Source organism: Takifugu rubripes, chromosome 17 (genome assembly GCF_901000725.2).
Source record: "Takifugu rubripes chromosome 17, fTakRub1.2, whole genome shotgun sequence".
Lineage (NCBI taxonomy): Eukaryota > Metazoa > Chordata > Actinopteri > Tetraodontiformes > Tetraodontidae > Takifugu > Takifugu rubripes.
Genome location: NC_042301.1, coordinates 2,987,399 through 2,996,344, shown reverse-complemented (window position 1 = coordinate 2,996,344; position 8,946 = coordinate 2,987,399). Strand labels below are relative to the sequence as shown.

The window sequence follows — 8,946 nt, the reverse complement described above, 5'->3', positions numbered from 1 at the left end:
AATAACTGCCGTACTAACCTACGGGTCAGAAGGCTCCGCGGGCAGGTCAGGGTGTAAGTTAAACGCAACCGAACCACTGTTTACGAAATGTCTGAGAAACGCAGAAATAAAAACACACCAGCAGAAAATAAAACCAACGAAACCAAGAGGCACGACAGGGCAAACAGCGGCCTATGAGAAGCCTTAAAAGAAACGAAGCCAACATGAGCAGTAACAGGAAAACGGCACTAAAAGCGCAGCAGTTTACCTGGTTAATTGGCTGCAGCCCGCACGCCTCAACTCCCTCCCCCGATAGCAGTTGCGGGATTCGACCGGCAGGGGGCGCTCTGACACACCGCCGTCATCCAGCAGGCTAAACTGGGACACCAGGGCTGTGTGTGTGTGTGTGTAAGCATCCCAAATTTAAGACCTATATATAATCATGTATAAATGATAATAGTTTTTATTTCTGTTCCTGGTTGGTAGGGATAAACTGCAGTAGCGGTTCCTGCTTTGGGTTTTCCACGCTCCGTTGCCATAGTTACGGGTAAACGGACGCTGAGCGCGGCGCTCTGACGCGAGTCGCGTTCGATTTCTGGGGCGTTTTGAACGAAACTGAGTTACCGAATCATCTTCATCCAGGTATGAAGTGATAAAGCTCCAACTCAGCGCTGCCCTGTTCAAAATGAGGCTGTAATCTGCGCGTCTCGGGCTTCATAGACCTCAAAGAGGGACGTAAATATGTAACATTTCTACAATTTTGTGGCCAAAATGTGCTTGCATTGACTTGATTTTCCTTTATCAGGTGGTTTAGGACCGAACATGGACCACTCCTGTAGCTCCTCGTCAGTACTGGACAGCGGTGGGCTGGAGGTTCTTGGTTCTACCAAACAATCCAGGTGAGGTTTTTCAGGGATGAAAGATCAAAGAAGCTTTGATGGAAAGCAACAGACATTACAAGCGCGTTAGATTCTATTACAACTGATGTTGCTGGTACGCATTGCCTTCAGCCGCAGCAGCAACTATAGAACTAGAACCCACTGAACTCTTCTCATTGATGTGTCCTGACCGACACCCCATCCAGAACCTGGCTAATCTAAAGAATCAGCACCTTCTGCTCCCTCCTCAAACACAATGAAACACAATCAGTGAGGGCAAAACTAGAAAATTCCCATGCAACAATTCCTCAAAAGTACAGACGTCAGCACCGGTTCCTTTGACTTCCACAGGGATCCACCAGCGCAGTGTCATGGTGCTCAGACCGACCCTCCAGTTCCAGCCCTGAGGTTCTGCGGTCAACTGGCTCAATGGACAGGAAACTCAACCAACTACCAGGTCCGGGCCGCGTACGCCACCCTTGTCGTGAGCTTTAGACCGTCTCTTTAAACTAGTTCCACCTCGATGAATGTCCGCTGTGCAAAGTTGGTCCGTTCCAAATGGACTCAAACCCATCAGGACTAAGAAACGTCCAAAGTTTAGCAACAGCACTGAAGCGTGCGGCAGGTTGTAAATATAGTCCGGTTCTGTCTGTTAAATGTTAAATACATCTTATTGCTAAACAGGAGCGATCCACATAATAAGTTAAATATAATGGAAGGGCTTTTGTCTGTGTGGAAGGGGGACGTGGGGATCAACTCCACCATCTTCTTTGAAGCCTCGCCGGGAGAAGTGGCCTCATCCCGCCTGGAGCTGCGCAACGAGGGCAACACGTCCATCTTCTACAGCTGGCAGCAGCTGGACGTCTCCTCCAGCCTGTCGCACCTGCTCTCACACAGAAGGCGCAGCTGCTTCTACTTCAACCAGTCCTCAGGTACGTGCGGCCCCCGACCAGGCGTCCTGAGTCCCCCCGTCCCCCCGTCATGCCGTGTCCTCCCGTCACAGGTGTGATCCTTCCGGGCGTCACCCAACAAATAGACCTGATGTTTAAATCCGGGGTGCCGGGCCTCCACACGGAGTCGTGGCAGCTCCAAACCAACCCGGTGCTGTTGCAGGGGGCCTCGGTGCAGGTGACGCTCATGGGCTTCGCTGTGTCCGAGGACAGGACGGCAGAGCTCCGGCGCCACCTGGAGGTGTCGTATGATCAAAGCCTTTGAGCCTTTCAGGGTTTTTCCCATCCCGCCGGTCCATTTTCACCCCGTTCTTGTCGCACAAACAGACAAGGCTGGAAAAGACAGTGACGGAAAAGTTCTGCCGGTCGATGGTGTATAAGATCCTGGAGGGGGTCCAGACCCGAGAGAGATCCAGCTCCCTCGTAGAGTTTTTAATGGGAAGCCCCGAGGTGAGGTGGTCAACAAGTTCTCTTGGCTCAGCAGAATTTCTTCTATTCCCACTCTTCACCTTCATCCCTCACAGGAGGAGCGAGAAAGACAAGAAAGTGGGGAAATGGACCCGGCCGACCAAAGCCTGGGCCGCGACTTCGCCCATGACCAGACATTTACGGATTTCACCCCATTTGAGGAGGAAGCCTATTCCGCAGCGTTTGGATCCTTCTCTGGTTCCACATCTCCAATGTGAAATGTATTTTTTCCTGTTGCGAAGGAAACAAAGAGTAACACTTGATCAATAAATTATTCAATGTCACTCATTCAACCGATAAAGCAGAACCGTGTCAAATTCATTGTGCACCGACTGATATATTTAATGTATTTTTAATTTATTTTGAACATTGTCAGACCAGTAAGGTCCAGTTGTGCACCAGCATTAGCTTCGTCCTGAGCTTGTGTTTTAGGAAATCCCGGTCGGACTGAGGCCCTAATGATGAGAATTCCTCCATCCAGCAGCACGTCCCAAACCTCAAAACTTGATTTACTGCCCTCGGCAGCAGAAATCCTCTATGTCTTACAAGTGTGAGAATTCTACAGGTGAATGGGGGCTCTTCAGCCCGCAGGACCAGTCTGTGTCCTGTAGCCCAGCAGCACACCTGCTAATCACTGAGAATCCAGAGGAAACAATGCAGCCATTCCTGTTTCTCCGCTTGTTTGGAGATGTTATCATTTTCCCATCGCGCGTGAAGGAAAACATTGGGTGCAACATTGGCGGCCGATGGAGAATCAGATTGTCGGGGAGGCGGCTGCAGATCTGGAGATAAAGACTGAGGTTTCAATCAAATCAAGCTCCATTGTTTAATAGAGAATTCAAGTCTTTGCCATAATAATCCTCCTCGTCCCCAACGTTAAAGCTCAAGGCCTCTATCTCAGTCATCATGGGCTGGTTGTAAATGGGTGGAACCACAAGGGAAACTCCCGATTATCCTGACAACACCTTTTTTAAGAGTTTCTAGTAAGGCCAAAGGTGTCGGTGTAGCACCGAGACAACAGGCGGGGCAGCATTTCTGAGGGCATTCCAGTGAACAAAAGACCCTGTTTACAATCCACCACAGAGATGTTTTACAAAGCACTTTGACACAATAACCGATCGACCTGCAGATTTATGTCTCTCAGTCCTACTCAGAGTATTAACGTGAATCACCAACTGTATCTTTGTCCCAGCGCCCCCCCATTAGAATAGCAAATAAGAGGATAACTGAAAAGCCCGTTTTGACTTCCGCACGGGTGCAGAGTGCTGCTATGTCGCTGTAGCAACAGTAGCGTTCTTGGGAATGCAGCATTTGCAGAGGCAGACGGACGGCTAGCTCACGGTCCACGTGTCAGTCATCCGCTTCTTAAGGCCTCACCCCCGGAAGGGTGGTAAAATGTCAGTCTGGCAGCCCAGCAATGTTATTCAGAAGAGCTGCAAAACAAAACCCAGGATTCCCAAAGATTCCTCACATCACAGGCTTAATTAGAGGCTGGAATGATACATTCCTTTACATCGATCTCCGACTTTTAGAGGAATGACGGAGAGCATTTATGTGGCATGAGTAGTAACAGAAATGCCTGAGCGTGTGACCGCGTCCCGGTAATTACTGCATGGAAACGCGGGTCTGGAATCTCCAGTCACTGGTTAATCAGCATTCCCGCTGCTCACACGCGACATCTGTAAAAGAATATAACGTGTAAGCGCGGCGAGAGCACGTGGTCCTAACAAATGTGGGGGTTATGCTCCTTGAGGTCACCGTGGGAGGTCACCGAGATGCCCCGGGACCTCCGCCGAGATGTTGGAATCTTCCGGAACCCTCGTCGGATGGGTGAGAGTTAGGAAGACGCCGCCAGCGCAGCACTTTCAGCGCAGCATCCGACTGTGGTTGTGGCTGGAAGGAACATCCTGCAACCTTTGTGATGAGGTCAACTTGCAATGAGGAAAACTACCGTTTCACCCGTTGATCCTGTTCCGGCACGTCTTAGAAAAGCAGGCTGCCCAGGCAGTCAACAGATACCCCGCCTAGGGGTAAAAAAAAATGGGTTATGGCGTTGTTATCCAGGTGAGTGCATTTTAACAAGCTCGGGGTTAGTTTATCAGGATCGGGGAGGATTTCCCCTCCACACAATAAAGAATCAATAAAAGAGTTTTTTGGTTTTTTTTTAAATAAAAGAATGTAAAGCATGTTTAACCGACGTGCATAATTGCCACTTTTATCATCCGGAAAATGTCTCCCCATCTATTTCTGGCCTGGGGCTTCACTGTGATGAACATGTCGCTGCTATGTGCCACTTCTCTCGCTGGTGTGTGCGAGCGTTTACGAGATGGTCCCACGCACCCCCTCCCCACCCCCACCCCCCCACCCCCAGGGGCAGCAGGTTTTCCGGAACCAAAACAGGGTCAGAAACTAGTTGTCCTGTAACACGATTGACATTCTACATGCGAAGAATGTGCTGCTGTTTAGATATGATAAAATGTAGAATCACAAGTCTGACCTGATGATTTAAACCCCCACCCAGTGGCGGCCGCACCCGCGGTGATAACGAGATTGCACGGAGGAGGTGGGGGGGGGGGGGGGGGTGGTTTGACACATGCATTCCTCCCTGTCAACTGGCCCGGCCCACTTTGATACATTTGGCAGGTATATAAGCCGGGAGAAGCAGGTGATGCTCACAACTGCAGATCAAGCTTCCCCGTTCAGATCCAAACCTTCCAGCATGTCTTTCAGCAACATATCCTACAGCCACAAGACCATGAGCGTCTACGGCGGAGCCGGCGGCCGCGGCACCCGCATCTCTTCCAGCCAGCCCAGCTACTTGGCAACATCCGGAGGCTTCAACCTTGCCGACGGCCTTGACCTCCATGTCGGCGCCAACGAGAAGGCCACCATGCAGAACCTGAACGACCGCCTGGCCTCCTACCTGGAGAAGGTGCGAAGCCTGGAGAAGGAGAACGACCGCCTGGACAAGCAGATCAGGGAATGGTACCAGAGCCGGGTCATCACGTCTCACGACTACACCTCGTTCTTTGTCACCATCGACGACCTGAAGGATAAGGTGAGACTCTACTCACCCGTCACTGTCACTCCTCAGTAATTGCCGTGAAAGGAGCTCTGTCAAAGTCACGTTTGACATCGTTTAGGCCACATTTTCAGTTGTTTACTCAGACGCCTTCTCCCGGGTTCGTCTCAGCCTGTATTTTAATTGTTTTCGCCTCCTTTTGTTCTTTCTAGATCCGCATTGCCACCAAGCTCAACGCCAAAACGGTCCTGGACATTGACAACGCAAAGCTGGCTGCTGATGATTTCAAGATGAAGTGAGCCATCGTCCCCTTTTCTCTCAACCCGCTTTGGGGGAAACGCGCCTCACGTCCTGCTCAAATGTCTTTTCCAGGTTCGAGAACGAGCTGGCCATGAGGCTGGCCGTGGAGGCCGACACCGCTGGGCTGAGGAAGGTGCTGGATAACATCAACCTGGCCAGATTGGACCTGGAGGGCCAGTGCGAGTCCCTGAAGGAAGAGGTCCTCATGCTGAAGAGGAATCACGAAGAGGTGAGTAGGAGGAGGGAGCGTGAACGGCGGGTGTTTGCACAAGGTGCAGAGCGATGACAGCGGCCATCACTCCCGACACACACACACGCACGCACACACACCCTGTAAAGGCATTTACTGCTCAAACACATTAGCATCCATCTTGTCATCGTCTCCAAGTTCCCACAATTAGTCTGCGCACGCATGACCTCAACCTTTTCTACGATATCTGAGGAATTTCCATGTTGAGTGAGAGGCCAGTCTCCTCCTCACCCCTTTACACTCTCTCTCTCTCACACACACACACACGAACACACACACACAGCTGACGGATGTTTCTGCCTGCAGGAGTTGGCTCTCCTGAGGAGCCAGATGGGCGGCCAGGTCAACGTGGCCGTCGACGCCTCTCCTTCCACAGATCTGAACCAGGTCATGTCAGAAATCCGCGAGCACTATGAAGGCGTCATTGCAAAGAACCGCAAGGAGCTGGAAACATGGTACCAGACCAAGGTGGGAGCTCTTGAATGTCTAGGAGAGAGAAACCTTATTTATGAAACCTTTTATAATCCGTGGGTATATTTTTTGGGGCATCTTCAGGTCGCAGCAGTAGAACAGGAGGTGATCACGCACACGGAAATTCTGGTAACGACCCGCACGGAGATCAAAGAGTTGAAGAGCACCCTCCAGAGGCTCCAGATCGAACTGCAGTCCCATTCGAGCATGGTTTGTCAGCAACGCCAAATCGCCCTGAAGGCTTCATATCTGATTTGACACAGTGTCGTATACGTTTGACCTCCCCGCCTCGTTTCCTCACCTCAACAGAAAGCCTCCCTGGAGGGAACCCTGGCAGAGACGCAGGCCCGCTATGCTGCACAGCTGGGATGCCTCCAGAACATGGTCCTAAGCCTGGAAGACCAAATGTCTCAGATCCACGCCAACATCAGCAAAACCAAGCAGGAATACGACATCCTGCTGGATCTCAAGACCCGCCTGGAGCTGGAGATTGCAGAATACAGGAGGCTGCTGGACGGGGAGGACGAGAGGTAGGACGACCAGCGAGGATTTAAGAGCCGTTAACGATCGAACATCTATGTAACGTTCTTTCTTTTTCTGTTTCCGTTCACCAGCTCAAAACAAGGTAAGCATTCTTTGATATTTAATCCATTTAGAGATGCGTGGCGGCCGTCTCACGTTGCTGTTGCACCTCAACAGTGGTCACAAAGGTCATCACCGTGGTGGAGACAGTGGTGGACGGACGGGTGGTACAGAGCAGCAAGACTGTGGACGTGGACGTGGATCAGATCGAGTGAACCAGAGAATGATGAAAACATCAATAAAGATCTTGCAGTTAAACCTACTGATGTCTCCAAGTTTCTAATACCTGGTACACCTGACATCCATCAGTGATTCTAAGAAATGCAACATTTGACGTCCCCATGAAGCATTTTTCAAGCATTATTGGGGGGAACTAAATGCCAGGATATTTTTAATGTGACAGAGGACTAAAGAGTTGGACCGAGAGGACAATGGATGGTCCAATAATCTCCATTACTGTAAACAGAACCACGGGAGACTCCTTATTGCCAGGGTTGGTGGCACTTTTTACAGGCTACAACACATAATTTGCTCAGAACGGCCCAGCTTGTCTTAGTAAGAGTAAAGCCAAATGGCATTATCTTGTTAAAAATGTATTACACACATATTTGATGTGTGTGACTCTCAGTAAATACATCTCTTGTAATATTTGATTTAAGCTGATGCCACTTGCGTCTGTCCATCACGCTAAGTCAAGGTCAAAGGTCAGCAGGGCAAGTCCAGCTAAATAATGTGGCGTAATTGCAACAAACAGCCGCTAGGCGGCGGTAGTGACCCATTCAGCGTGGCAAAAGTCGTCATTTCTTTTTTACCATTTGAACTTTTATCACATAAGATTGTTCAGAAGTCATGACAAGGGTCATGTTTTGATTTTTGTCCTGCAGAAAAGTGTGAAAACAAGGTTGCTCTGCATTCAAACAGCAGCCAAAAGTGTACAAAGAATCACATTTATTCATTTATTCCCGTAGATATTTACATCTGTCATCAATCCACTTGTTGTTTTTTTTACAAGAATCACGAGTACATTTGAAATCAAAAGAAAGCAGAAGGAGATAAATACAAGCAAAAACACAAATATGGCACTGAGCGGCAAGAAAAAGTGTATATAGTTAAACGACAATCATGAGGCCTTGTGTAAAAGAGAAAGATGGTTTGCAGATGCTAAAATGCATTTAAGTGCAGGAAAATGGTGACAGCACCTGTTAAAAGTTTGCGCCATGCAGCTATGAGCTCAAATCAAATGCTTGTCGATAACGTCGATGAAGGCAAATGTTAAAACTGTAAAACTTGGCTTCAAAGATGGACTTTGAAACAACGCTGGTGAAACAACGCTGGTGACCGAGGCTGCTCTCTAATGCATACGCGTGCCCGCCGGTAGCTCTTTACCTACTGTGATCCCTGGTTAAAGCTTTTACCCTCGACTTCAGAGAAAAGCTCAAGAGCAACAGATAAGAAGTCGACAGATTCTAAAAAACACCAGCGACATTAAAAAACAACAACAAAAAAAAACACTCGCAAAGAAAGGGAAATAATTGTCTAATGGTGACAATAACAGAATGTTCAAGGATGTTATAACACTTAGGGCATGAAAGAGAATAAAGAAGTACAGTGGGACCACTAGTTACGAAATTAATTGGTTCCGGAAGTTGTTTCGTAACCTGAAAATTATGTAAGTAGAGACGTTTTCCATGTAAATGCCCTAATCCGTTCCAAGCCCCCAAAAATTCGGACATAATTTTTTTTATAAATCATAAAAATGCATCAAAACATGTAACAAATACATGTTACAATTAGATTACCGCACAATAAATGTAGGAATTCAGTGCAAGGCTTCTCCAGGAACAAAATGAATTTTATTACAGGCTAATCTTACATTAGCCGTCATCAGCAACGAATGTTAACACTTGTGGCAACACCGCCATCTAATGGACAAACATACGAACACCCACAATAAATAAAAGTTAAACGAAGGCGGCGCTGGGATACACACAAACTTGTACATATTGACGTCCCTCCTAGCCAATGGGATGACAGGAAGATGCTAGG

General features: G+C 48.7%; 2 protein-coding genes across 2 annotated transcripts; both read left to right on the top strand.

Annotated features, from left to right (window-relative positions):
* Positions 1 to 411: 411 nt before the first annotated feature.
* LOC115253170 (MYCBP-associated protein-like) lies at positions 412 to 2,572 on the top strand. The gene is made up of 7 exons (XM_029850180.1): positions 412 to 621; positions 785 to 878; positions 1,209 to 1,341; positions 1,597 to 1,789; positions 1,861 to 2,048; positions 2,135 to 2,257; positions 2,332 to 2,572. The coding sequence occupies exons 2-7, from the start codon at positions 802 to 804 to the stop codon at positions 2,491 to 2,493; spliced, it is 876 nt and encodes a 291-aa protein (XP_029706040.1). The 5' UTR covers positions 412 to 621; positions 785 to 801; the 3' UTR covers positions 2,494 to 2,572.
* A 2,369-nt stretch (positions 2,573 to 4,941) lies between these two features.
* Positions 4,942 to 7,162, top strand: LOC105419536 (keratin, type I cytoskeletal 13-like). The gene is made up of 8 exons (XM_029850380.1): positions 4,942 to 5,333; positions 5,510 to 5,592; positions 5,670 to 5,826; positions 6,154 to 6,315; positions 6,403 to 6,528; positions 6,628 to 6,848; positions 6,933 to 6,943; positions 7,018 to 7,162. The coding sequence occupies exons 1-8, from the start codon at positions 4,944 to 4,946 to the stop codon at positions 7,113 to 7,115; spliced, it is 1,248 nt and encodes a 415-aa protein (XP_029706240.1). The 5' UTR covers positions 4,942 to 4,943; the 3' UTR covers positions 7,116 to 7,162.
* Positions 7,163 to 8,946: the final 1,784 nt, after the last annotated feature.

Excerpts from the sequence above, each read along its gene's own strand:
- LOC115253170 (XM_029850180.1), top strand. The coding sequence starts at position 802 with ATGGACCACTCCTGTAGCTCCTCGTCAGTACTGGACAGCGGTGGGCTG. Across the intron at positions 879-1,208 it reads GGTTCTACCAAACAATCCAG|GGATCCACCAGCGCAGTGTC; the intron begins GTGAGGTTTTTC and ends TGACTTCCACAG. Across the intron at positions 2,049-2,134 it reads AGCTCCGGCGCCACCTGGAG|ACAAGGCTGGAAAAGACAGT; the intron begins GTGTCGTATGAT and ends TCGCACAAACAG.
- LOC105419536 (XM_029850380.1), top strand. The coding sequence starts at position 4,944 with ATGCTCACAACTGCAGATCAAGCTTCCCCGTTCAGATCCAAACCTTCC. Across the intron at positions 5,593-5,669 it reads GCTGATGATTTCAAGATGAA|GTTCGAGAACGAGCTGGCCA; the intron begins GTGAGCCATCGT and ends TGTCTTTTCCAG. Across the intron at positions 6,316-6,402 it reads AAACATGGTACCAGACCAAG|GTCGCAGCAGTAGAACAGGA; the intron begins GTGGGAGCTCTT and ends GGGCATCTTCAG.